This window comes from Sturnus vulgaris, chromosome 4 (genome assembly GCF_052056855.1).
Source record: "Sturnus vulgaris isolate bStuVul1 chromosome 4, bStuVul1.hap1, whole genome shotgun sequence".
Taxonomy (NCBI): Eukaryota; Metazoa; Chordata; class Aves; order Passeriformes; family Sturnidae; genus Sturnus; species Sturnus vulgaris.
Genome location: NC_142246.1, coordinates 70,699,240 through 70,723,964, shown reverse-complemented (window position 1 = coordinate 70,723,964; position 24,725 = coordinate 70,699,240). Strand labels below are relative to the sequence as shown.

At 38.6% G+C, this 24,725-nt stretch overlaps 1 protein-coding gene across 3 annotated transcripts in view; it reads right to left on the bottom strand.

Annotated features, from left to right (window-relative positions):
- PRDM5 (PR/SET domain 5) overlaps positions 1 to 24,725 on the bottom strand; it is a 55,074-nt gene that overhangs the window by 14,018 nt on the left and 16,331 nt on the right. The window contains exons 5-15 of one of the 3 annotated variants that reach the window (XM_088164222.1): positions 23,912 to 24,086; positions 23,109 to 23,201; positions 22,720 to 22,841; positions 20,911 to 20,990; positions 18,803 to 18,887; positions 17,430 to 17,587; positions 14,013 to 14,099; positions 12,478 to 12,571; positions 11,313 to 11,473; positions 9,758 to 9,851; positions 100 to 185 (exon numbers count right to left, since the gene is read on the bottom strand). In XM_088164222.1, the coding sequence (XP_088020348.1) occupies positions 100 to 185; positions 9,758 to 9,851; positions 11,313 to 11,473; positions 12,478 to 12,571; positions 14,013 to 14,099; positions 17,430 to 17,587; positions 18,803 to 18,887; positions 20,911 to 20,990; positions 22,720 to 22,841; positions 23,109 to 23,201; positions 23,912 to 24,086 (1,235 nt within the window). Of the gene's footprint in view, positions 1 to 99; positions 186 to 9,757; positions 9,852 to 11,312; positions 11,474 to 12,477; positions 12,572 to 14,012; positions 14,105 to 17,429; positions 17,588 to 18,802; positions 18,888 to 20,910; positions 20,991 to 22,719; positions 22,842 to 23,108; positions 23,202 to 23,911; positions 24,087 to 24,725 lie in introns of all 3 variants that reach the window. The other 2 variants (XM_088164221.1, XM_014886653.2) reach the window with 2 other exon arrangements.

The window sequence follows — 24,725 nt, the reverse complement described above, 5'->3', positions numbered from 1 at the left end:
CTCGGTCGGTAGAGCCTAATCTCTACACAAACAGCAATTAATTACTCTTCACAGACAATCCTAAAAAATCACAAAAGCTCATCCTTGGGCGGGACTTACCCTGGTGTGGGTGCGAATGTGCATCTTCAAGCCATCGTTCTTGCTGAAAGCTTTGTCACAGTAAGGACACTGGTAAGGACGCTCCCCTGAGAACAACAGAAGCATCAGGACCCAGCAATGTGCCTTCAGAGGATGAACTCGGTCAGACTCAACTGCTTTGCTCTTCAAAGAACAGATTTAAACTTGAGGAAAAATTACAAATAATCCTGCCTGAGCTGGATGCAGTGCTGCATCAAAATATTCCTCTTTGCTGACTGATTTTGCACTACAATATGTGAATACACACAGCCAGCCTTGGGGGAAATAAAACCAAAAAGAAAACACCTAATGCCCTTGCTCAGACCACATTCTACAGTGATTTACACATGGTCACTTTTATGGTTCGGCATTAACTGCTCCCAAATATTTTTTCTGTTTCACATCTGGTCGTTATTAGAGGCCTCTGGGTGTCAGAATCCCGATGGAATATAAAATCCACTCTTTTCTAATGCTGTATCTGTGTTAGAAGCTGATTAATCAAAAGTTTCTGCAATATTCATGTCCCAATTTGTGACTGTAATAGAAGCAGAACAATCTTAGCATCTCCCTTGCAACATCCCATATCTGAAAGGTATTTGTTTAATGGCCCATTACACTGGTGTCATTTGGTATCAATTTTCCCAAACTCACATTAGTGTAATGTGGATACTGAGCTGTTCAGAGACAAACAGAGCACCATCATTTGGAAGAAATGTATTTTAATTTTTAACTCTTCAGGCAATGCACTGGAATCTCAGTCTACTGCCTCTTGCTCCTGTATAGAACACTTTAAAAAGCAAAGATCAGTTTGTTACTGATACAGAACAGTTGGAAAAATTAAGATGATAGAAAATTTTCTGTTAACAAAATAGATTTTGTTCTACATAACCACAATGCTGAAGGTGTCTTTTCAAATAAATTTTGTCACAAGTTAAGCAAAGCCTGTTTTATAAAGTCAATGCACACAAAGGTAATTCTGCATGAATAGATTTAACACAGACCAAATGTCAAGCACTTATTAACACTCATACTAAATCTTTAAAACAAGTAAGCATAACTACATTTTACAGTTTAAAAAAAACCCAAACCAAACTATTTCCCTGATATCCCAAAGGTATTGACTAAGAGTCACTGCTGACATGGAATCTCCATATCCACAAGCTGTGTAGAGATTCAAGGGCACGTGGGGTGAGATGATTATTTAAGGAAGAGGATGCTCACCCTTCCCTATTTTGTAGACAGATTATTTTGTTCTTTTCCATTCTGTACAGGTAACTGTGAATGACAGAAGCACAAGACTGGCCAGCAAGGCACCTGTAAACACAAATATTTTTCTCTCTTGTGTTCTGTCATCTCTTAGAAAGCACAACTGTGTAAATTGGGGGTTTGGGGTTCCTTTTCAGGACGATGACAACAATCTCTGTGTTAGAGCTGTGCTTTCACTGAGCAGTTTGATATATGATCCTCTCTCTCCTGACCCTCGATGCCTTTAATTCATGCCTCCGAAATCCAAACACTCCAACAGTTGTCAGTACTCAAATATTTAATTAATTCAGCTGACATTTTTATGTCTGGGGGCTTTTGAATGGAGAATGTAAAGCTTTCAGCAGTTTGTAAGCAGATGAGCGATGACAGGTACGAGTTGTACCCTCCTCCCTCTCTCCCCCACCCTCACGTCTCTTTAAAGAGAAAGAGTCGCCTTCAAAGGATAGGTTTGAGTTTGTCTGAAACAGATTAAAAAAACCAAAAACTGTGTCCCTCCGAAATCAACCACGGCCACCGCGGTGTTTGAGGAGTAAGGCCTCAGCAGCTTTCAGCAGATGCCAGTAGAGGGCAACAATGACTCCACACCAACGTGTCACACCTGAGAAAATCACCTTGGAGCTGCTCTTTCCAACTGCCCACTGCCAAAAATCTTCACTGCTCCAAAATCAAGTTTATTATATAACACAGACTGCCAGCTCTGACTCGATATTCCAACTAGGAGCCATCTTGTTTTTCTAAATTATATCAATTTCTCACACACTTGTGTCAATAATTGCCAGCAGAATTACTTAAAAGGTGGTCCTAAGTAATTTAACTGTTGCTCTTATTTTTTATAATTTTCTTTTACCTTTGGAGCCTGCATGCTTAGAATTTATTTAAGATTCCTGGTGCTTACACAAGCATCTACCCTGTCATGTCCCTGCTGTTCCAGAACAAACTGCTCAACACATTAATGGCACTTCTGTACAAATAACCTCAAATAAATAATCCTGGGATAAATTGCAGTGGATTTAGCGTAATTCAAAGTCTAGACATTCTACTTCCAGATTTTGTATGAACAAAAAAACAAAGCTTTCAACATAATAAAAATAAATTTAACCTTAATACAAGGATTATGAAAAACAATTCCATGATTGAAAAACATATGGGATTTTGATCTGAAACCATGTCATGACAGAACTGACATTTTTTTTTTTCCCCTCCATCTCTAGCTTGAGCTCACAACACCTAGTGGACCTTAATGTAGCTTAAGAAATTAAAGACCAGGTTCTCCCACTCCACTTTGACTCAGGACAGTTTCCCATGAGACATCTGCTGTCAGAGGTGCTCTAAGGCAGGATTTACACTGACTTCAGCACACGCATCTCCCAATCTCAGATATAAAACAATTAAGAAGCAAATCCATAAAGATTTTAAAGATTTCAAGATTTCAGTGGCTACAGCTAGACATTTAATAACGACTTTGAGACAGTTAATCAAAGGGGTCATATGCATTGCCATTTTCACTAAATTTTGCATTCCCTTTAGTCAGCTGAACCACAAAAAAAAAAGCTGTTTTTCAAGTTAGGTGGAAACTGATAGAAGCACCAATGTTAGTGATTACTTCAAAGCAATGACCTCAAATAAAATTAAACAAATATAGACTTTACAGGTGAGAAATGCATTCCCATTCAGTGAGAAAAATGAAAAAGGAAACATCCAACTGAGAAATAGTCCCAATCTGAAGAGACTGCAACAAGTGTCTGAAGAGCCCAGCAAAGCACAGAAAGTCTCACTGCTCTTTCAAACCATCCCCAGGCATTATTTCTATTTCATCTGTAAAATTTGCAGTCCTGCTTACTGTCCCTGCTCCCATGTCAACTGAATGCAATTCTCAGGTATTCATGTTAGCCTTCAAGCAGGATTCCCTGCCCTGCTGTCTTTAATGGAACTCAAGTGGTCAGTTAAGGAATGAAGAATTTGAATTATGCAGTAAAATTATCAAGGTGGGGGTTTTTTTTATACTTTTTAATATGTCTCTGCTCAGTTGGGGTATTCAGCATCAATGGTTTTGGTCAACACTCACAAACATCAGAAAAATATCTGTAACAAATTGCACTGAATATCAGATCATGTGCAGCATATGCAGCCTCAAGGAATTCCTCTCTTCAGTTTTATTTATAAAAAATGAACAAATATAATTACAGAAAGCCATTTCCCACGTTCTAGTTACAGCTCCCTTTCAGATGGTGAACTATTAATTACTGGGATTAGAAGATTGTTTATTAAATAAAAATTATTATGTTTTTCTGTAAAAAACATATATATGTAAATTATTTCAAAATATTATCTTTCAGAACACTTACAGCAACCTCTAATCCTTTTTCAAGTCCTAACTCCAGCCTGGGGTAGGGGAAAGGGTTAGAAGGGAGCCTCCACCATGGCCCAACTGCAGTGGAATGAGCACAGCTCACCTGGGGAGGAATTTGGAGGCCATCTGGATCACACATTTAACACTCCTTACCAGATGATCCACAGGGCAGCTCAGAATGGGAATTTCAAGGGGGTTTTTTATTCAGAGATAATCTGGGGTGATGACAGCATTCAACAGCAAGTAAGGATGGGCAAAAGGTTAACGGATGGAACAAAATTATAATCTGTGACATCTGCTTTAGAGCACTGCTCACAAAGGGCACCTGAGGGCTTCAGACATTTATCCTCAGCTGCTCTTGCTCCTGAACAGCATCCCCATTCCATTAAAAACTTTGTGTCCTTAACTCAGCATTATTCAGTTAATGCACTATGCAAATATGTACACACAAACACAAATAAATTGAAAATACACGGATCTGAATTTCTCCCACGTGGAAAGGGACTTCATTAGCAAACAAAATTAAATTGAACAGGAACTCAATGAACCCAGTGATTCCAACAGAACTTCAATTAGAAAATGCCAGGAAACTAATCACTGACTAAAGATTAAAAACTCACAAGTCAAGAAAATATTCAGTAAATGTCACCACTTTGGTATTGCAGGCCTGTGAGAAAACCAACACCTCTTTAAAATAATGAACTTCCTCTCGTGCAGAGGTGGCAATTTTCTACATCCTGAGCAGCATCTTCAAAAGCATTAAATACCCTGCACCTCTCAGGCATTTCTGTAATTTTGACCAGGGATTCCAGGGAGGGAAAAGAACGGAAGAGTAATCAAGAAGCTTGGCCAAGTGCAGCAGTGAGCTGATTTCCTTATGACATCTGGACTAGTCTTAATCCAGACTAGTCCAGACAATAAAAAGTGATCTGGCCTGTGCAAAATCCTGGCCTGCCTCCTTTTCAGCCACTAAACACTCAAAATTTAGCACTTGAGAAGGTACAGAAGTCCCCACACAGGAACAGCTCTCTCATGCCAAGAGCTGAGTAACTTTGTGATCTGAAAGATAAAATACTCGAGGACATCAGCTGAGACAAGACCCAGAAACACCAAAAGCAAAGGTAATTTTATACTCATAGTGGGCCAGAGAAAGCAAGGGATAGCTCTGAGTGCTCTGAGAACAACTCCTCAGGTATGGGGCAATTAGAGACATTTCTTACTTCCTGTAAACCAACATTCAAATCTGGCAGACTCTGCAGACAAGAGATGAAATGCCTTTGTTTTTTCAGGTGGTTTGTTTCCTCACTGATGATGAATAGCTCTAAGTTTGTTATTTGTGAATGCTTTCTAACCAAGCTCCAACACTCATTTTCCAGGCACCAGGGACAACTAGAATTGGTTTCATGTAAATCAACTACGTGCATTTCCCATCCACTAAAAATAGTCACAGATTTAATAAGAAAAAAACTCAAATTATATTTTTTTAAAAATAAGGGAAAACCAGGAGGCTTGAAACAATTTTTTTTCTAGTACTTGTCTTTTTCTAAGTATTTAGCCATGTTTTAATTTTAGAGGTATGGAAGTAGTATTTTCACTGCAAAGTTTAGGGTTTATTCAAAGAACTCAGATTATTTCTAGTTAAGACCAATAAAATGTTTGCCCTATCGGGTCCATCAAAATTATCATGACATAATTGAGTTATTGCTATTTGCCACTAAATGAATCAAAGACTAGTAAAAAACCCTACAAAATAAGAAGACTGTCTGAATCCATGCAGTAAAGCATGAACTACCACTATTACTTACTTACAGGCTCTCATTAGTTCTACAGTGATATCAAGATTTTAAGTAATTTTAAGTAATAAATAAAAAACAGACAGCTGTAAAGAACAAAACAGTTCCATTCTTTGCAGCTATCAGTGGAATTAAACAATCTGATTTCTCTATGAATGGAAAATGTAACATCTATTACTTGAGTGAACCAAATGGTCAAGTAAGTTTTTTAAAGAACATGCATTAATCAATCAGTAATTCATTTGATCTAAAGATGTCTCATTCAAATAATCTACCTCTCAAGAGAACATTTCCTCATTCATGGGTACAGACAACAAGAAGCTGACAGCTGCATGAAACTTTACAGGTATTTTTAAAGATTTAGCTGTTGTCTGGAGATGAACAAGACAATGATGTATAAACTGAAAGGTTTAGAAATGCAGAATCTTTACCTTTGAGGCCTTCTGCGAGCTCCTTTTTAAACTGGGTAGATAAAAGAGGGCTCATTTCTAAGTTATTAATAGAAAGAACCTATCTGTAGACATCTGCAAGCTGTTCACTGACTAGATACAGACACATTCTTTCACATACTTCATTGGCATATGAGAGGAAGTTCCTTCAAGCTTGCCTTTTATCTTTTTTCCTGTGCAAGAAAATATAAATTACTTGTAAGGTAATTTAGCAGAAGATCTGCTGGAATGAGGATCCTGGCTGTATATTATTATGTACATGAACAAACAGTTGCTTGTTTAGCTATTAAACCTTTGGTGATATATTTTATACCATCATAAATTGAATTTATCCTGTACTTGAACTCATTACTTCCTTCAACTACTTTGAAGTCTTCTGTGTTCAGAGATGACTGAACTACTGTTAAAAACCAAAGATCTTGTTTTATTATTATAACTCTACCACTAATATTTTGCTTGCCTAGGAATTTTGTCTAAGCAGTGCAAAATTTGAACTTAGACATTTATATAGTTGGGACTTAGTAGGATTGTAAATAGTTAAGTTGTAGAAATGGGACTACAATTGCAAAATTAGATGCATAACATCAGGCTCTCAGTGCGGGAGGCATTTCAAGAAGTTACATATTTTTGAAAGCTCATAAAGAATCTCTTCTTACATAAACTGAAAATGTAAGAATAACCGTGCTGGCACAAAGGATATAGAAGTCTGTGGTCCCAATGCTTTTTGCTGTTTTAATGTCATCTCTTGGTATTATATTTTACTCATGCACATGGAAGTAAATTTGCAAAGAACCTTCTCAACTCATGTTTAAAAAACAAAGCTGCTTTTTGCACCTTGCAGAGCATGTAACATATAAGAATGACACACTAAGTCATGGCTTTCAAATGACATAGAATTGAAAAATTCATCTTTTCAGAGCACATTTAGGACAGATGTAAAGTTACTGTCATCTTACTGGCTTATTATCATGACTTGGACTAACTAAGATGGTAAAAGCAAAATAAGGTTATATTTTAACCTAGATTTGCATGTAATTTTCTGGCAGACATTTATGGTCATTAGTTGTTTCTCATCAGTCTTTAAGCAACAGTAGGGAAAGGACAGAATTACAGTTAAATCCCTTAATTCTCCTAACTCTAGAAGAAATTTACCTGCAAATATAAACCACTTCAGAACAACTTTCACTCTTGCACAACTTGATCTGCTACATCCTAAGGATGGAAGGGATTAGGACACGACTAATTAGGAAGGCAACAGTACAAAGAGCAGAGAGATAAAATGGGTGTGTGTTTATACCCAGATCACAGAGGCACATGCAAATCCACACACACACACCCCAGCAATTAACACCTTTAAATAGATATGCATAAGGCAACTGAGAAGCTGCACAAACTGCAGCCAGAAACTGCTAACACTGAAAGTTGCTTAAAACTTCAGGGAAGCAATTAACCTCCCAGCCCCCGGGTTTCAAACCCATGGAGCAGACCATAGGATTTCTTTTACAATTTATGAACAAGCCAAGGAATTTATATCACAGTCAAAGGATTCTTTTGCTGAATTAACCTCAGCTCCCTGTGACCCCAAGAAGTCATAAACCAACAGGATACAGGAGAGGGAGAATGTGCTCTAGTGTTTCAGCTGACCTGCAGAGCTCTGTCTGTGTCATGCCAAGGCTGAAACCCAGATGATGAATTACAGAGCAACACTGCAGGTTCAGAGGCAAACATCCCCCCTTCCCTCTGTACATGCACATGCAGACATGTTCACTCACCCCAAACCAGCTCAATGGCTGCAAAAGGCCAAGTACTGTTTGGGCTCAATTACAGAGTCTTATTCTAACACAGAAGAGGGAAGAAAATTGCTTATCCAGGAAGCATGCACGTCTGTGTGGAACAACATTTAAGAGCACATGCTGCATATTAAATAATGGACAAAACCCCACTGAGCTTCTCTTTCTGTATATGGATTATCAGGCACATCAAAAATACAATTCCAAAGCAGAACAACAGAGGTACCCTAGAACCTCAGCTTTTGTAAAGAATAATTTCATAAATATAAGGAGGACAAAAAGTGATACACAACTCTCCTTAAAATAGCCTCTACCTATATTCATTTTGTAAATACAGAATAAAACCTCTCACACAAAGCAGATAATAAAACAAAGTCTAGCTGACCACAGAGAGAAAATGGGATAATGCAAATGTCTGGACACAGACCTCAAACCTCATCACCTGTAATCACTAAGAAAAGAGGTCTTTGCAATATTTACATTTATGGTGAACTGCTTGGTTGTACCAAAAGCTCAAGGCTTATTCAGAAGGATGAATCATCTCCTGAAAACAGACAGTGGCTGCTTGTTTCACTTCTAGCTCAGAATGAAAAGTGATACTTTGAAGTCTGACTGAAGAGAAAAAGGATGGCACAGTTTTGAAATGATCAATTCAAACCCAAAGAATTTGTCAGATACCAACGAAGTGTTAATCACTGCAACATTTAGAAGCCAAACACTCATCTCTGAATAAAGTTTGTGGCTCCACTATTTGATGAACTGAATATTTCTTACTGCTCAGAAATTCCCTGAAAAGTTGTCAAAGATTTTCACATTGTAGGGAACTTAGGAGTGATCAACTTTTTTTTACCCTGTTTGCAGATGACCTGGATTTCCTTCAGCAGCTCCCCTTATGTTTTTTGGGAACGATGCAAGCTATTCCTCACAAAGCTGTTTCCTCAGGCTCACTGAACATTTGACAACAATTTCCTCTCGTGATCAGTGTACTCGTGTTATGACCAAGAACAATAGGGCTGAAGCTTTCAGGTACAGCACCAAACAAAACCATCTCTCCAGAACTGCAACATGAATCCAACTATGGCATTTTCTCACTCAAACTTACATTAGGCATTTTTCCATGTAATAAAAATATTCTTTTTAAACCTAAAGTCACAACTTAGCAGCAACTTCCCCCCCTTTTTCATCAGGATAATCAAAAATCGGCCAGAAAGAGTGACAAAAACAACCACAAAAACTCTATTCTACTTAATTGTCACAGTGAAGGATGCAGACCACCAAAAATGTAATTGACACAAAAAAAACTGCAAAGCAATTTCTCCCCCTGCATTTAATTTACAAAGGTACTAGAAATCTTCAGTGCCTTTCTGCTTCAAGTAAGTTCAAAATGTCACAGCCTCCTATAATAGAAGTTACAAATTTTGCAGGGCTCTATACTCAAGGTTAGATGTCCCTGGTGTGTGGTTTCACGAAATTCACGTTATCCCAACTCCTAAATTCAGGAAAGCCTGCTTGACAGAGCTGAAATCTAAGTGGTAGCAGCACACATGTGAAAAGCATTTTTACCTGGACAACTCCAGAGCATTTTTCCAAGAGCCATTTGCAGTATGAGCTGGAAAAACTGGGGCTTTCTGTTCCATGCAAACTGATGGGTAACATCAGGAGCACACAGAAATTATTGTCATCTCCCTGCAAGTCAAACTTGGTTATGCAGAGGGAAGAAAATGTCATGCCAAAGGCAAATCTACATGTTGGAAACAAATTATCACAAAGCCACCTCTTTCAGCTGCTTGATGCCACTTATTTGAAGGGAAAGTGCAAACTTGAAAATGAAACCTGACAACAGCTTTTACACATTAAGCAGGTAAAATGTCTGATAAATATGCTGTGTTAAGCCTACCTGTAAATTTGCCTGTTTGTAGCTAGATAAATTGTGGACATAGAGATAACTTGTGACAGATTTAGAAAGTCTTCTCTGTTCATTTTAATAAATACCTGTATGGCTTCGAATATGAACTCTCAGTGTCCCATTGCTTGCAAACTTCTGTCCACAATATGGGCAGATCTTCTCTTTTTCTCCTGTGTGAGTCTACATGGGAGGGGAAAGACAAGAATGACTGTACAGCATTGAATTAAAAAGTGAAATATGGAATATTTAATTGTACTGACATTGACTGCTATTACCTCTATTATGTATTTTACCATCACACCAGGCAAAGACTCTCATTAGTTCTGTGTGTTAGAAAACTGATCACAAAAAGAACATGGTAACTATCCCCACCACTAAATCACTGAGTTTGTCTTTTGAAATCAAGCTTTTAGGGCTAGAAGGCCTCACTGATATAAGAATTATTTCAAAATAGAAAAAAAATCCCGTATTACAAACTCTCCCATCCCAACCTGTGTGGTCAACAGCAAGATCACCCTGAAATCAATTACACACACAAGGTCACCATCATTTTCACACTGTACTTTCAACACACAATTCTGAAAACTTATCAGTCTATTGAATTACTTTTCCTTATAGCTGTGGCTGTTCTTTTAGTAGAGAATTTTTGATGACTTCATTTAAAAGTGTTAATTTAAATGAGATAGGAAAGATAACACATTCAATTATATGTGCAGCTGACTATTTCAGTTTCCAGCTAGCACGTGACCCTCTTCAGACAGGGAAATTAATTCTTATGTTGATGAAAAGACACTGAAATAACACAAAATTCTTCATTACATCCTAAAAAAAAAAAAACCTTTCTCACATAGCACATTTTATGCTGTAGCTGAAGCAAGAGCAAATGAGCTATCATTTCAATACTGGATGGATTTGCACTGTTTTCATTCCCTGACAGTAAAGATATGAATGCTAAACTTCTCTTGATTAGGATACAGTTATTTGGAAATCATTTATATCTGTAGCAGCAACACTGAGATATACCAGACAGACAGCTACTAATTCATTCCAAACACCCACATACCAAAAGGATTTCTGGGAGCAATACAGTACAACTACAAGGCTCACAAACACAGCCAGTCCCAGTCTGGCAGGAGCACACAGCAAAAGCAATTCCAATTTTACACATATGTATGAAACACATGCTACATGGCAAGCAATACATGCATCACTTTTTTAAACAAATTTTCACAATCTCAATTAGGTGACAATACCTGACTTTTCTCAGTTGTTTTTTCTTAATTCAATTATTTTCTTCGCATTTCTCCCCCGTCACATCGATCTTACCTCAGGCCACACTACTGAGCAATCCTCTTCCTAAAGTTTACCCCAATTGCATTGCAGTTTGGTGGAAAGGAGGGTGGTAAGAGCAGGCAGCCAGGCCCATCCTGCCACACATGTGATGCTAGAGCACCTACACTGAATTTATACACAAGCACCAGCTGTAGATTCTGCTGGGCACCAATAACCCCACTATTGCAATCAGCATTTTAGGGTAAGGGCAATCACAGCTTTCTCCTGGAAAGCCAGAAGCAGCTGGGGATTCCATACTGAATCACAACCTTAGGGACACACAAGAAATGATCAGTTGATTCTACTCACTTTCTTATGGCTCTTCAGGACTGAGGGTGTCACAAAAGCTTTGTCACACAGGTCACACTTGTATTTCTTATGTCCGTCATGGACAACTTGAATATGAACATTTAATGTGTCTTTTCTTTTGAAGGTGGCATCACAGTGATCACACTTGAAGGTCCTCTCACCTAACAAAGAGAAAAACAGGTCCTGAGCTACCAACTTCTTCAAAAAAAAAGTCACAGTGTATATTTCTAGAGAAATCTCCAGGAAAACCTACAACTCTGCACACTGTGAATTACATATTTTGGATATTCTGTAAATGCTTGTTTATTAGAATACACATTCCTCATGGAAAAAAACTATGACATTCAATGCCTTAAAAAACTGCAGAAGCTTTGGAAGATAATTGTAAAAGAACAAACTGAACATGCCAATCCAATAATTCATCTAACAGAAACACTGCTATGCAGGAGTAAAAAAAGAAAGATTTGTGGTTTTCTTAGTTATGCCAGTGTGAATATTCCCCAAGACAAAGTACCTCTTTCTAAACCACAAGGATTTTAGATCATGAGTATTTTCCAAAATCTAATCTGTTCATGTTCAAAGGGTTGAATGATAGTCTAGGGCTCTGCAAGTATTGAAGATGGAGAAAATTCCACCAAAAATAAATCTTAACACAGTCAACTAAAAAAAAAAAAAAAAAGGACAGAATGCCAAGAAAAGTTACTCATGAGGGCAAACAGCCACAGCATTTCTCTGAGCTGCTCCAGTTCCATGCCAGAGGCAGCAAACATGAGCCTGGGCTGGCACAGCAGAGACAATCTCAGTGTCAAGCTCTAAACCAGATTACCTCCAAAAGCTGAGCAAGTCACCAACTTATCTCTGTTTCCATTTGTCCTTTCTTAAAATGGAGGTAACACTATCACACTTAATGCAGAAATCAATTTCTTGCCATCAGACCTCAAATCATTGCTGGATTTTCTACAGCATATTTGGATTTGCATTTAAGGGTACCTGAAGGCAAGGTTTGAATTTGGCTCTGAATTTTTTAATTCCCTGGGTACAGAGTTGAATCTTAGTACAAATTTAATGCAGCAAGCTGTATATTGGAGCGAGGTGCCACATGTTTGTTTTTCTCTGTCACATATCAGAATGGAGAAAGCTCCTTTTCCTCTGCCTTTGCACTTACTGTTATGGATCAAGAGATGTCTCTGCAGAGAGAAGGGGGTTCTGAACAAGGCTTTGCATTCCTCACACTGGAACGGTCTCTCTTCAGAATGGGTCTGTGGATCAAAGACAACATGTCAGAGGAAAGGCTCACAGAAATCCATCAGCTACCATTGCAGTAACTACAGCTAATTTAGACATGGGACTCAGGAGGGGATGGAACTGCAAGCATCAGGGGATGAAGAATTAAAATAATCATTCTGCCATTATTCAGGATCCTGAAAGCCAGCACAGCAGCTACTCAGTAAGTGAACCTTCCCCATCCTCACAAGTCTCACATGAGGGTGCAAGTAAACAAAAACAAAAATATAGAATAACCAGAGGAAAATAACTACAAACTCAGCTGCATTGCTTTAGCTGCTTCAGCTGCACTAACACTGGCCTGGAATAATTATTAATCTGAATAAATCCTTTAAAGTTGAAGGCACACAAACCCCTGTCTTTTCGGTTAAGTTTTAAGGTAAAACAAATGTGATTTTCAAGACAGCACCTAAAATTTGGCAGAGAAAATGCCTCAAATCATGAGACTACTTTTATATATAGCTTCTTTTATTTAAAAAAAATACCAAACAACAAAAATCACCAGAAAATACCAAAGCTGTGGAAGCAACAATACCAAGATTTTTGTTGGCTGTAGAAAAATTCATTGTAGCTGAAAAACAGCCTCAAAGCTATGAATAAAATAAAAGGCTAAGCTTGGATCCATCCCCCAGACCGCAGAGTTGTTGAAGCAAATTTCTTTTCTGAAGCTTGGGAAACATCCAGCTTTATTTTACTTTTATAAATTCTAAAGCACTTTCCCTGTTTCCTAGTGTTTTTAACAGCTGTCCCACTGTAGATAATAAGTTGAACTGATTAATTTACTATCTACTCCACTTGCTACTATTTTTGCAAAGGAAAGCAGGTTTTCAAAGTACCAGCATCCCAATACTTTATTAGCTCACAAGGACCTTATTACAAGCTGAAGTGCCCAGAGGAAAAGGGAAAATGGGACAGTAAGTGGTTCATAATATGCAAGAAATTAGGTAAATGAGTTCATTTGGTTGACTAAGGGCAAATATTAGCATAGTACATATTTATATAATCAATTTCTGCTATGTACAATCCACACAACTGTTATTCTACCCCTTCAACTGGGGGGAAAAAGGGGGCTGTGGGGAGACAGCATCATTCTTGAGATGTTGGCTGAGGGCCTTGAACCCAGTTTAATTTGAACACCAACGTCCTCTCACAAATACCCAGCACCAAAACCTGTGTGTCCTGCTATGGTTTAGTGAGGCCTTGGGTTCAAAATTCCTTGACCTCAGCCTAAGTCACTGCAAGCAAAAAGGCTGCTGGAAACCCATCACAGGTGTGCAATATATCTCATGTTCCTTGAAATCTGCTGCATGTTCCAGCCCAGACTCTACAGGTTCCCATCCCAGCTGGCATTAGCTGACCCCCTGGCAGTGAGGCCAAGGATTGACAGAACATGAAGAGACTGAACTGCCTTCTCACCTCAACAGGGGCTTCCTCCAGAACAGGGTTGGGACACATGGACGAGACACTGTGGGGAAGCTCGCAGTGCTGCTGCCTGTGCTGTGCCTGTTCTGTGGATAAATAGAAGGGTTCAGTCTCCAGAGCTGTCAATCTGGCACCTTTTCACGAGCGCAAAAGTCATGCTGCTTTATTTTAAAAATGCCCAGGTTTGGAACACTCACCACGTGAGTGACAGTTCTGAAGAGCACAGTGATTTGTACAGAATTCTTTCTTAGCATCTCCTTTATACTCTCCTCATCTTTTGATCAAAATACACAGATTCATCTGCATATCTTAACTTCCCTACAAAGAAAATCACCTAACTAGGCATACCCACATGCAAGGGTACACAGATCCTGCCAGCAACTCAGGATGGGCTCTTATGGAGCATTTCATAGCAGACTTTGCTACCACAGCATCTGTGGAGGCTTAAGCCCAGCCCAAGGCTACTTACTCCCAACAGATAAACTGATGGAATACAGTTGTTTCAAATCATTATGCTCCCCAGGACCAAACAACCCTGGATTAGCCATAAACCCTTCAAAATCCTGCGTCTGATGACCTATTTCTGCTGTCATGTCCTCACATTTTGTTCTCTGAACCCATCCTCTTGTACAAGTAACAAAGGAGCAGATGGAGCAGAAACATCTCCTGTATGGAGGTGATCTGCATTACAAGGGTCAGAGCATGCATCCTCTTCCTAGTCTAACCTGCATGAAAGGTGACTGCTTTTATCTGTAGCACAATCCCTTTTTACCTCTTCATTTCAGATACTGCTCCCTTGCCTTGCCACAGAAATGGAATTGTACTCATATGATCATTTAAGTCACAGCCTGAGCTCTCACAGAGGACATCAGAGCTGATTCCATATCCCAAAACACTTCCCAGCCTTGACATCTCCAAGCAAGGGGCAAAGCCAGCTTGCACATGCACCCATGCAGAGCAGTGCAGCACCTGTTTGCAGGAGCAGCAGATCACAGAGGTGCCACAGCTCAGACGTGCAGCTCTAAGAGCATAACAAGTGCTAAGTTAGGGTTCACATCCCAGTGCTCCACTGAACACAGCAAATAGGCTCTTGGCAACTCCACTGTATCTCCTAAGTGAAATCCTGTCAAATGTGAGGAACTAATCTCCTCCTGCACTTTTGAAATGACCCAACAGACACTCACATCTGAAAGATGTTTAAAAACACATGTTGTGGGAGACATTTTTATTCTGAGACTTCCAACAAGAAATCAGGTTAAAACCCACCCCCCACAGGAATTACAGAAACAACAGCACTGAGTTTCCATCTAAAACACAAATCAAGAATTCAAAGGCACAAAATGTGTCTGTACTCTCTTACATATAAAAAGAATGTAAGCCTCCTGTAAAATCCGAAGTTTTTTTAGGCAGGTTGCTATCAAAATTAAAGCTAGGTTTTCTGTTAAATGCTGTTGATTTAAGTGTTTCTAACTCCTATACCCATCATTCCTACTGCAGGTATCTATGCTCCCCTCTACTAGCCCAGTAACCTAATCCTGAAACTCAGAAAAGCACCTTGAAATTATTTAGAGTTCAGTTCTCTTCCTCCAAAAGAAAATAAACCTAGGAAGACATCTTACAGCAAACACACATTGAAAAACCATTAAAAACCCAAGCTGAAGAAATACATAGATGTATACTACACAAGAAAGTTTTCCCTTTACACTGTTCCTGCATCAGCATTCCTGTGAACAAGCAAGAGGAAGCACTGGCCTCTTTCCCTAGGCACAGCCTTCCCAAAATCAAGGCACTCAAAACTATTTTGGCCCTCCCAAACCACCACATCCTTGAGCTGTATGGTACAACTGGGTTTTGTGCACACACATCCAGACTCCCCTCTGCTGTCTGCTCCTCTCCTCCTGTTGGTTTGTTCAGTGGAGAGAGGTGTGTCTAAAACAGCAACTCAGGCCATCCATGTCAGTCTCCTATCTCTCCTGCTCATCTCCTCACTCAGCAAGTGAATTTAGAGACCTACATGTGGATGGGTGAACAGTCACAGCTGTTTGGGTAATCTTTATGCAAACACAGGAACGAGTTTCTCTCAATACAGAGCAGAGTTGATTTACAGCCAGTACTAGGTGCAAACAGGTCCAGGAAACCAGCATTCCAACATGCTTTAAGGAATTCTGTCAAAATTTGGTACCCACTAAAACTGTCTAAATTTTAATATTTTTCCCTTTAAGTGGAGCCTCTAATCCTTTCTTATGTTGGTGCTGCTTCTGCTTTAAACACAGAATTGGGTCAAAGTGTTTACTCCTTCATACTTAATCCTCAAGTCCATTTTTAACCCAAACTCCCTACCAGTCCTCAATGGAAAGCTAACATGAGGAAACATGTAAAAAGTATTCATTTCAAATATAGAGCTATCTTTCTAGATAATATTTTATATCTTTTTTTTAGAATATGTCCAACCTGCAAAGTTCTGTCCCATTTTCTTGAAGTCTAGAACATAAAATATAATGTATGGGAGCTCATCTTGTCCTTCAGCAGGCTGCTGCATGCTTTCTTGTTTTAGACAGTCATCACCATTTCACCCTGTGAGAGGCATTATTATTGCTCTTACATGATTTATGGCTGCAAGTGCAAGAGATGGTGCAAAGATCCTGTGCCAAATTCCCAGATGGAATATAACATGAGCCACACTGCAAAAGACTTGGAGGTATGACTATATCAGGGTTGGGGGTTTTTTTTCTTTTTATTTTTTTTCACAGTCTTGTAATTCTGAAACAGCAGTCCTGGATAGAGCCTTGCCATTAGAAATGTAAGCCCAGGTTAAAACTAATGACAGGCATCACAGAAATTAGGCCAAGCAGATTTGAACTTCAATGAACACAGGCAGAACATCCCTTTGTGAGTCTATTTTTCAGGTAATGTTTCTTCTGATGTTGCTTTAATATGTGAACACTGCACCAAGTTCAAATTTAGTGTACTTTGAAAGCATCTGCTGCTAAGTCCAACAATGACTGCAAGAGGACTACACATAGTTTTATTCAATTGCACTATTTAAAAAAAGTATTTGAAGACATTTTTAGATCAGTAACATTAACTTGGTAACCTAGTGCTTAAAAAAAACAAAAAAACACCCACAACCAAAATAAAGAAAAAAAAAAGTCAAAATGGGATTTATTTGATGCTTTTAACCAAGCAACTGTGCTTTACTTCTGCTTATTTAACTTTTTTGTTTACTAGAATTGATTCAGCCTTTTGAGATTTTGGATATAACAAAGAACACTAAAAACTACATTCTCCAATACTTTAATCCCATGTTCATAAGCATGGCAGAGCTTAACGATGAACCACTTAAAAGAAAAAAAAAAAATCTGCAAATCTGAGGCTGGCAGACCTGTAAACAACAACAGCAGAGTGCTTTACCTTCTTGTGATTCTTGTAAACATTTCTGTGGGCAAATCCCTTTCCACAAAGCTTGCATTTATAAGGTTTATCTTCACTGTGTATTATTTTGTGTGCAGTCACTTGATCAAGTCGTTTGAAGGACTTATTGCAAACCTCGCAGGTGTAGGGGCGTTTTTCTGCAGAAAATGAGTGGGGGACATTTAATCTCCTGTTTATACAGGGGGAGAAGATGAAAGGCAGAGACAGTCATCTCCTCAGAGAGATTTCTGCAATTAAGTCAACCCAATTAAGATTAAACCAATTAGAAAGACACCTAATGCCCTTTATGTTAGACAGTTAAGTCACTTCACAAAAGATGAGCCATGGTGCATCTCAAGAAATTGGCACATTCTTTGCAATACTCATTGCTAAAACTAAACCCTGATTAATTAGCTTAAATCAAAAGAGAATGACTTCAAAGAGGAAAACTGTGTTTCCAGATTATAAATGTGAAAGAGGGCATGACAGTTTAAATGTTTTAAAACTTAATTAACAATATACATATTAGCTTCCAAACCCAAAAGTCCCTATGCAAAAAGCCTTTATGCTTCAACTGGTGACTGCAACTCAACTGCACTAATGCTCATCCAAAAGTGTCAAAAGAAAGCCAGGAGCCTCTGAGATACAGATTATGTTACAAGAAATGAGCTTTTGCTGTGGACTGGTACCAAGAAAACTCTAAGCTTGTGCAGCTGTAAAAACCTGCATTTGTTTAAATGCTAATGCATTTGACAGAAAAATGTTTGTGTTTCCATTGTGTTGCTTGATGTTTCTAATCACTGGTGAGGGACACAGAAAATGCCGGATTTGCAGTGACCAGAATTCCTGGCAGAACCAACCTGTGCCACACTGCCAAACCTAGACATGGGACACTCCCTGCTCACAGTGGCCTGCTGCTGGCACAAAGGAACCCTCGTGGGTGGTCCGTGGGTGGGGTGGCCCAGGAGCCCACTAACACACCCACAGATAAACAGGAAAACACAGCGTGTAGCACAGATCACTGACAGCACACCCAGCTCCCTCAGCACAAAACCTCTGTCACTGGTTTTTCACCTCCTCTCTAAGCCACGTAGCAACCTTTTGCCCCACCCCAGCTCACTGACCTCAGCTACTCCAGCTAGTACAACAAAACAGCTGGACAAAGCAGCAGGAGGAAGAAGACTACACCACTTCACTTGGAATTTTGGAAGGCTTGGAAAGGCTGCCTTGGAACACGAGATTGGCTCGGCCAGTTCAGGACAACACAGATTTCATTGTGCCTTCCATAAGGAATTAATTCAGGTAAAACTCCACATGCATGAAATCCATATCCACACACACACAGGCAGCTCTGTGTCACTGCTGTACATTACCTGAATGAGTTATCATATGGCGTTTCAGCTGGTTCGCTGAAATGAATTTCTTGTCACATTCTTGACACTCAAAGATCTCATGGACCTGCAAAATATTTCATAATAATTAAATGTGTGTCTAAAACAAGACCATACCTCTTGCACAAACAAAAATTCTCTAATAGAATGTAGCTACTGATCAGCCAATAGCTATACTAATACTCAAGAATATTCTGTGATTTCCCCCTTGCTTGTCTCTTGCTGAAAAACATCATCTCCCAAACAGTAAAAATCCATAACTGCCAACAAAAAATCATCATTGCAACTATACTGCAAGTTTTTATAACCTTTGTTTCTAACTACAGATCCATTTAAAATATCATTTTTAGGAAAGCACTAAAAAACCAAATGCAGGCTAACTTGCCAGGACCTTTTCTTCTAGTCAAGACACATGTAAAAATAACACAGAAACCACTTCATAGCTTCTGTCAGAATTTTAGAAAACAAGTACTATCACACTCTTGCAGGATTGTTTCTCATAAAAGCTTTATCTCAAACTACAAATGCAATATTTTCAACATCACAGCACACTAGAGCATTTAGGACTAAATCCTGGAAAAACAGGAGGCAGTTGAGAGCAACTTCTGATAAATAAAAAATAAAGATTGCCCAGTAGAACAAAACCTTGTTCAGTGTTAAACAAAAAGTTTAGAAATTATCTCAGAAGAGATGCTTGAAAAACTGGCAAGTTAAAAAAAGGGTGTCAGGGGTTGGGAATCATAGAGGATTTTTAAGTGTGACTCTACTCACACTAATTTTGCAGGAAGTCCAGCTCTACAAAGTTGAAAAGTTCAGAAAGACTCAAGGGTTGCCTGTTTTTGGCAATGCTGACCATCTTGCCCCACTGGCTACAAAAGGAAATTGATTCAAGCAAACAAATGGTGTGAGTACTACTATGTGCAATCTTCACTATCTAAGTGTGTAAATCTGTGGAACACTCATTTTCTTGATATTTTAAGAGAAAAGCCAACTAAGAAGAGCAAAGGAAGTTTTATGCACAAAATCTTCACGGTGATTCTTAAGGCAAGTGTTCAATTGACATGATTATATATATTTGAGAAACTTGTGTGTCACAATGTCTGCCCAGAATTACAAGTACTGAAACAGAAAAAACATTTAATAAAATGGACACACTAACCAGGATATTTGCAAAACCTGTGCCAATGTGTAAAACTTGCAATAACATGTGGCAATGATAAAAAAATACAGCACTATTAGACAAGAAGTGCAGGGCATACTAACACAAGCAAGGAGAAAAACAAATTAAAAAGGAGGGGCCCCACCATTTCATTTGCAACAACATATTTTAATTGATATCATTTTTATCCTCAATGGATTCAGGTTATAACCAGGGCATTATTAAAGACTTACAGTTAATCTGATAAAGAGTACAATGCAGCTTTTTGCAAAAACAGATTCTCCTGGGTTTTAGTGATTTATCAAATTAATCTTGCAGGGACTTCCTTTGGGTATAATGGATTCAGAATCTCATATTCATGGTCCATCTGTATTTCTACATGAACACCCTTATTTCCAATAGATGCTTTTCCAGCTGTTAACCCCTCCTGTTCTGGTTATAAAAGATTATGTGCATAAACAGATATTAAAATTTTGGATTTGAGGAAGAATTTTTTTTTTTACTACTGCATAGCTACAATAGAAGTAACTCCTCTAAGTGGTATCTCAAAAAGCTGTAAGAAGATTGCTGTGTTTTGTACAAAAACTGAAGGCTTACAAATCTATTTTATGGGCTGTATGTATGCTATGATTACATAACACAGTGGTTAAGAATGCTGAAGAACAGCAGGCAGCTCTGACTTAATGCTGGAGTACACAAACATATTAACATTTGCTAAGAGATGCATGAAAACTTTAGGGAGATACCTGGCTTGAGCAAGTGTGACTACAAAAAGAAATACCCACACTAAACCAGGTTGGCTTTGTAACCATGAAAGAGATGAGCCCAAGGCTTGCATTCCATTACAGCAGCTTTCAAGTGACGTGGGCAGCACAGCCTCACATGTCAGGGAAGTCAGTGCCTGCTGGGAGTCAGCCTTCATCTCACTGACCTTTCGATGCTCCTGGAGATTTGCTGCTGAGGAACATTTCTTATTGCACACTGAACACATCAGCTTCTTCCTAGAATTTCCTGAAACAGAAACAAAATACCACCAACAGCTTAAAGAGGAAGTGCTAAGAAAGAACCTAAATATTTCCACTGAGCCTGTGACTTTTCACAGATCATTTGACTGACATAAGATTTTTACATTTGTATCCCATCTTCAAAGTGCTCTGTATCAGGACTTCTCTGTGGGTGTCCAACAAACCAGTCACTGGTGGAATGTAAATTAAGAAAAGCAGAACAATAAAGAAAAAAAACCTTTCAAATAGATGTTATCATACACCACCAATCCCACATGGAGAGCACAATTCACAACTGAGAACAGCTCACTTGGCAACTGAACAGTTCATTTCATCCAGAAATCAATAGAGGAGTTAGTGTAGCAGTGACAAAAAAGATCTCAAACTTAAAACTATCCCCCATTTTTGTTTATTTAGAAAGCATTAAGTATCCTACTATAAAAATATCATTAATGGTCTTTAATTGAACAAAAAGGGAAACGGTATTAGCACTAGATCATGAATTCAAATCTAGTCTAAAATGCAAATTAAAAAACAAACTGAAAGTCAGCTACCAGACATTGTCCTTCCCTTTTCACAGCTGCTTTAAAAAGTCATAGACCACTTAATTGAGTTTATCTATTACTTACCTTTAGAGATTCATTTTAGTACCCCACAAAGCTATTTTATTACAAGACAAACCCACCACAAACCTAATTTTTTGTTTATAATTTAAGATGCCCATGCAAGACAGTTCCTAGCTTAAGTAAAACACATCCATACTACACTGAACAGCAGAAACATTATAAAAGTAAAAACTTATAAATTCATGACCAGTATTTATATACATAAAATGACACATAATACAGGAATACTCTTAGTCCTTCAATGTGGAATTCATATACCACTACATAACTGACAAAAGCTAAGCCTAGACATAACAGTGCTCACGGATGAAAAAAATTATTACTGATACCAAGAAAAGGAGATAATATTTTATAAGAATGATGACAGAAAGGTTTCTCTACACTGATAGATTTTGACAGCAGAAAGAGACTGAAAATCTTAAAAAGCATCTCAGTGCTGTCACCATCAACTGAAGACTGTTTTCTGTGTACTCTGGAATTCTGCTGTCCCCACACAATGATATTTCTTTGACATGGAGAGGAGACACACAGAGTGCAGAATGCCAGAACTGAGAGCACTGTTTTGCCCCTTCATGAGACAAGAGTGAAGTTTGAGTGAAGACTATTCACAACACACAAATTCCCAAACACTAGGGCCTAAGAGGACCAGTGGATGGTCTGTTCTGGCTTCCTGCACAACACAAGCTACAGGATTTTATGCAATCCTCATCAAGCTTAATTGTTTGATTAGGCAAAGAAAAGACATCCTACTGTGTCCTGAAAACACCAAAAAATCAAGAACTCACCATTTCCTGTAGCAGTTTGTACCAGTGGTTGATTTCCCTCACTACTGAAACATTTTGCTTCCTCTACTCTTTGCCTAGTTTAAGCTTCTCAAGATTCCTATTACATTTTCTGCAGGGGACTAATGATTCATGTGGCCTATAGTAATTTCTCCCTGGGGAGGAGAAATAGTAACTCTTGCAATTAAGTTACTTCTTAATTTTCTATTTGATACAAATGAACCATTATAAAAGTAAGCAAACAGGGTGTTTACTCTGATTTGCAAATTTAAGGCTAGAAACATGGCAGAGGGGTTTTTTTCTGAAGAAACATTAAATGCCTTCTTACCACTGTGAACATTTTCTTTGTGTTTTTTCAGGGCATCTTTGCTCTTGAATTTCTTCCCACAGCTATCTGCCTTGCATATGAACCTGGCATCCCCTCTGCACGCCTCCTTGTGCTGCTCATAACTACATGGGATAACAAAGAGAGGAAAAAAAACCCACATCAGGCAGTGTCTCCAGCAACCAGAGCCGTAGCAAGAACTCAGAGCTGAACACATGCTGCACTGCAGAGTTCCAAGGCCACCTCATGCATTACTTACAGCAGAGAGGAAGGAAAGCATTTGAGTCCTTGCCCTGTTAGGATTCCCAAACACTAGCAAGCTTTTGGAAAGCTAACATGCAAAGGGAGGCCAGCAAGGACATGACAGCAGTCCTGTAAGTCGGACACAAAACCTCGATTCTGAGCTGAAGGCAGTATTGCAAACAGAGCATTGGAAACTTCTTGAGGAGTCTCCTGGGCTGATATTCTCTGTGCACTGAAGGACACTAAGAGACAAATAAAGGAAAAAAACAAAGTAAGGACAACATTCTACAACTTACACAGGCTTGTGGTAGCTATAAACTAGATACAGCTTTACAAAAAGTAGGTTAACAATCTGAAATTAAATGTAGAATAAATATAGCTATCTAATTGCAAGAAAATACATAGAAAAACAACAAAAGAAAACCAGTTATGTTTCTGTGCAGAAGCATAATTCTAAGATACACGAGTTTAGTGACAAAACTGCATATTTACACTCTCAAGGACAATAAAGACTATTCTTAAATGTCACATCTTTGACACTTCTATTTTTTTTTTCCATCACCCAAATATTTAATTAAGCGAATATGAAGCACCGGTTTTCCTTAATCTTGCTTTAATTCTGTAGCAGCATCCACAGCTTGAAAATTACACCTCCTAAACTATTCAATATTCCACTGATGGAGACCAGTAATGCTGCACCAAACTGCTGCTATGATCTGGTCTGCAGTGTATGACTTTAACACATAAAAAATTTTCAGTATTTTTGCAATTCCCATTGAATTCTACAACAAATATGAGAAATTAAGACATTAAAAGATTAGAGTAATGGGTAAGGGTATAAATACAGATGCATAAAAATTAAAGTTCAGCTTGTGATTAGGTCAAGAGAAATAAAAGATTGAATGAAATTGATTTCAATGATCTCTGAAAAAACACCCTTATTTGTACTCACTGTCTTTGTAGAGCTTGTTTAACAGGGAATTTCTTTCCACAATTTCGGCACTTAAATTCCTTTTCCTCACTGGGTTTTTGGTGCAAAGTCTGCAGATGCTCAGCTAGGATCTCCTGGCTGGCAAAGCTGGATTCACAGTTTGGGCATGCATGGTCCTGTTTACAGGTGAGGGGATCTGCATGATTGGAAGCAAAACCAATGTAAAAGAGAAGGTCCCAGGGTTTTTTGTTACATTTTAAGAGACTCTCTGCCAGAAACAGATTATGCAAAATGGTGGCATGAAACTCACAAAAATACAATGTCTCTGAAGGGATTACAGACAGCCTATCTTAAATGGATTACTGTCAGCATTAAGATGGGTGTGACTTAGACTGTTGGCCCAAATTAATCATTCAACTCAATTAGAACCTCAGTGCAATCAGTCGTTCATAAATTCATCTTCATCTTTGATAAAGATGTTGAGAATTCCCCAGACAGCTCAGCTCACCTTCCTTTTCCTCGACATCTTACCTTAGGATTGGCTCAATAGCTTTATGGGAAGGTTTATTTCTCTCTCACCTAAGAAGGAAACTACCCTTCTTAGAGCAAAAGCTCAGCCTTCATAAGCCTGTGTGTCAGGTGAAACAAACCCTGTCTTTAGTTCAAAAATTAATGGTTACTAGTTTAGGAATCCAGCCTCACTCATTCACTCAGTAATTCACAAGACTGGCTGCTCCTTATAAGGCAAAGAAGCTCAACTCAAACCCAAATAAAGAGATACAAATAATGCAAGAACTCAGATTAAACCCCCATGGACCTTCCAGTTCCCCAGTCC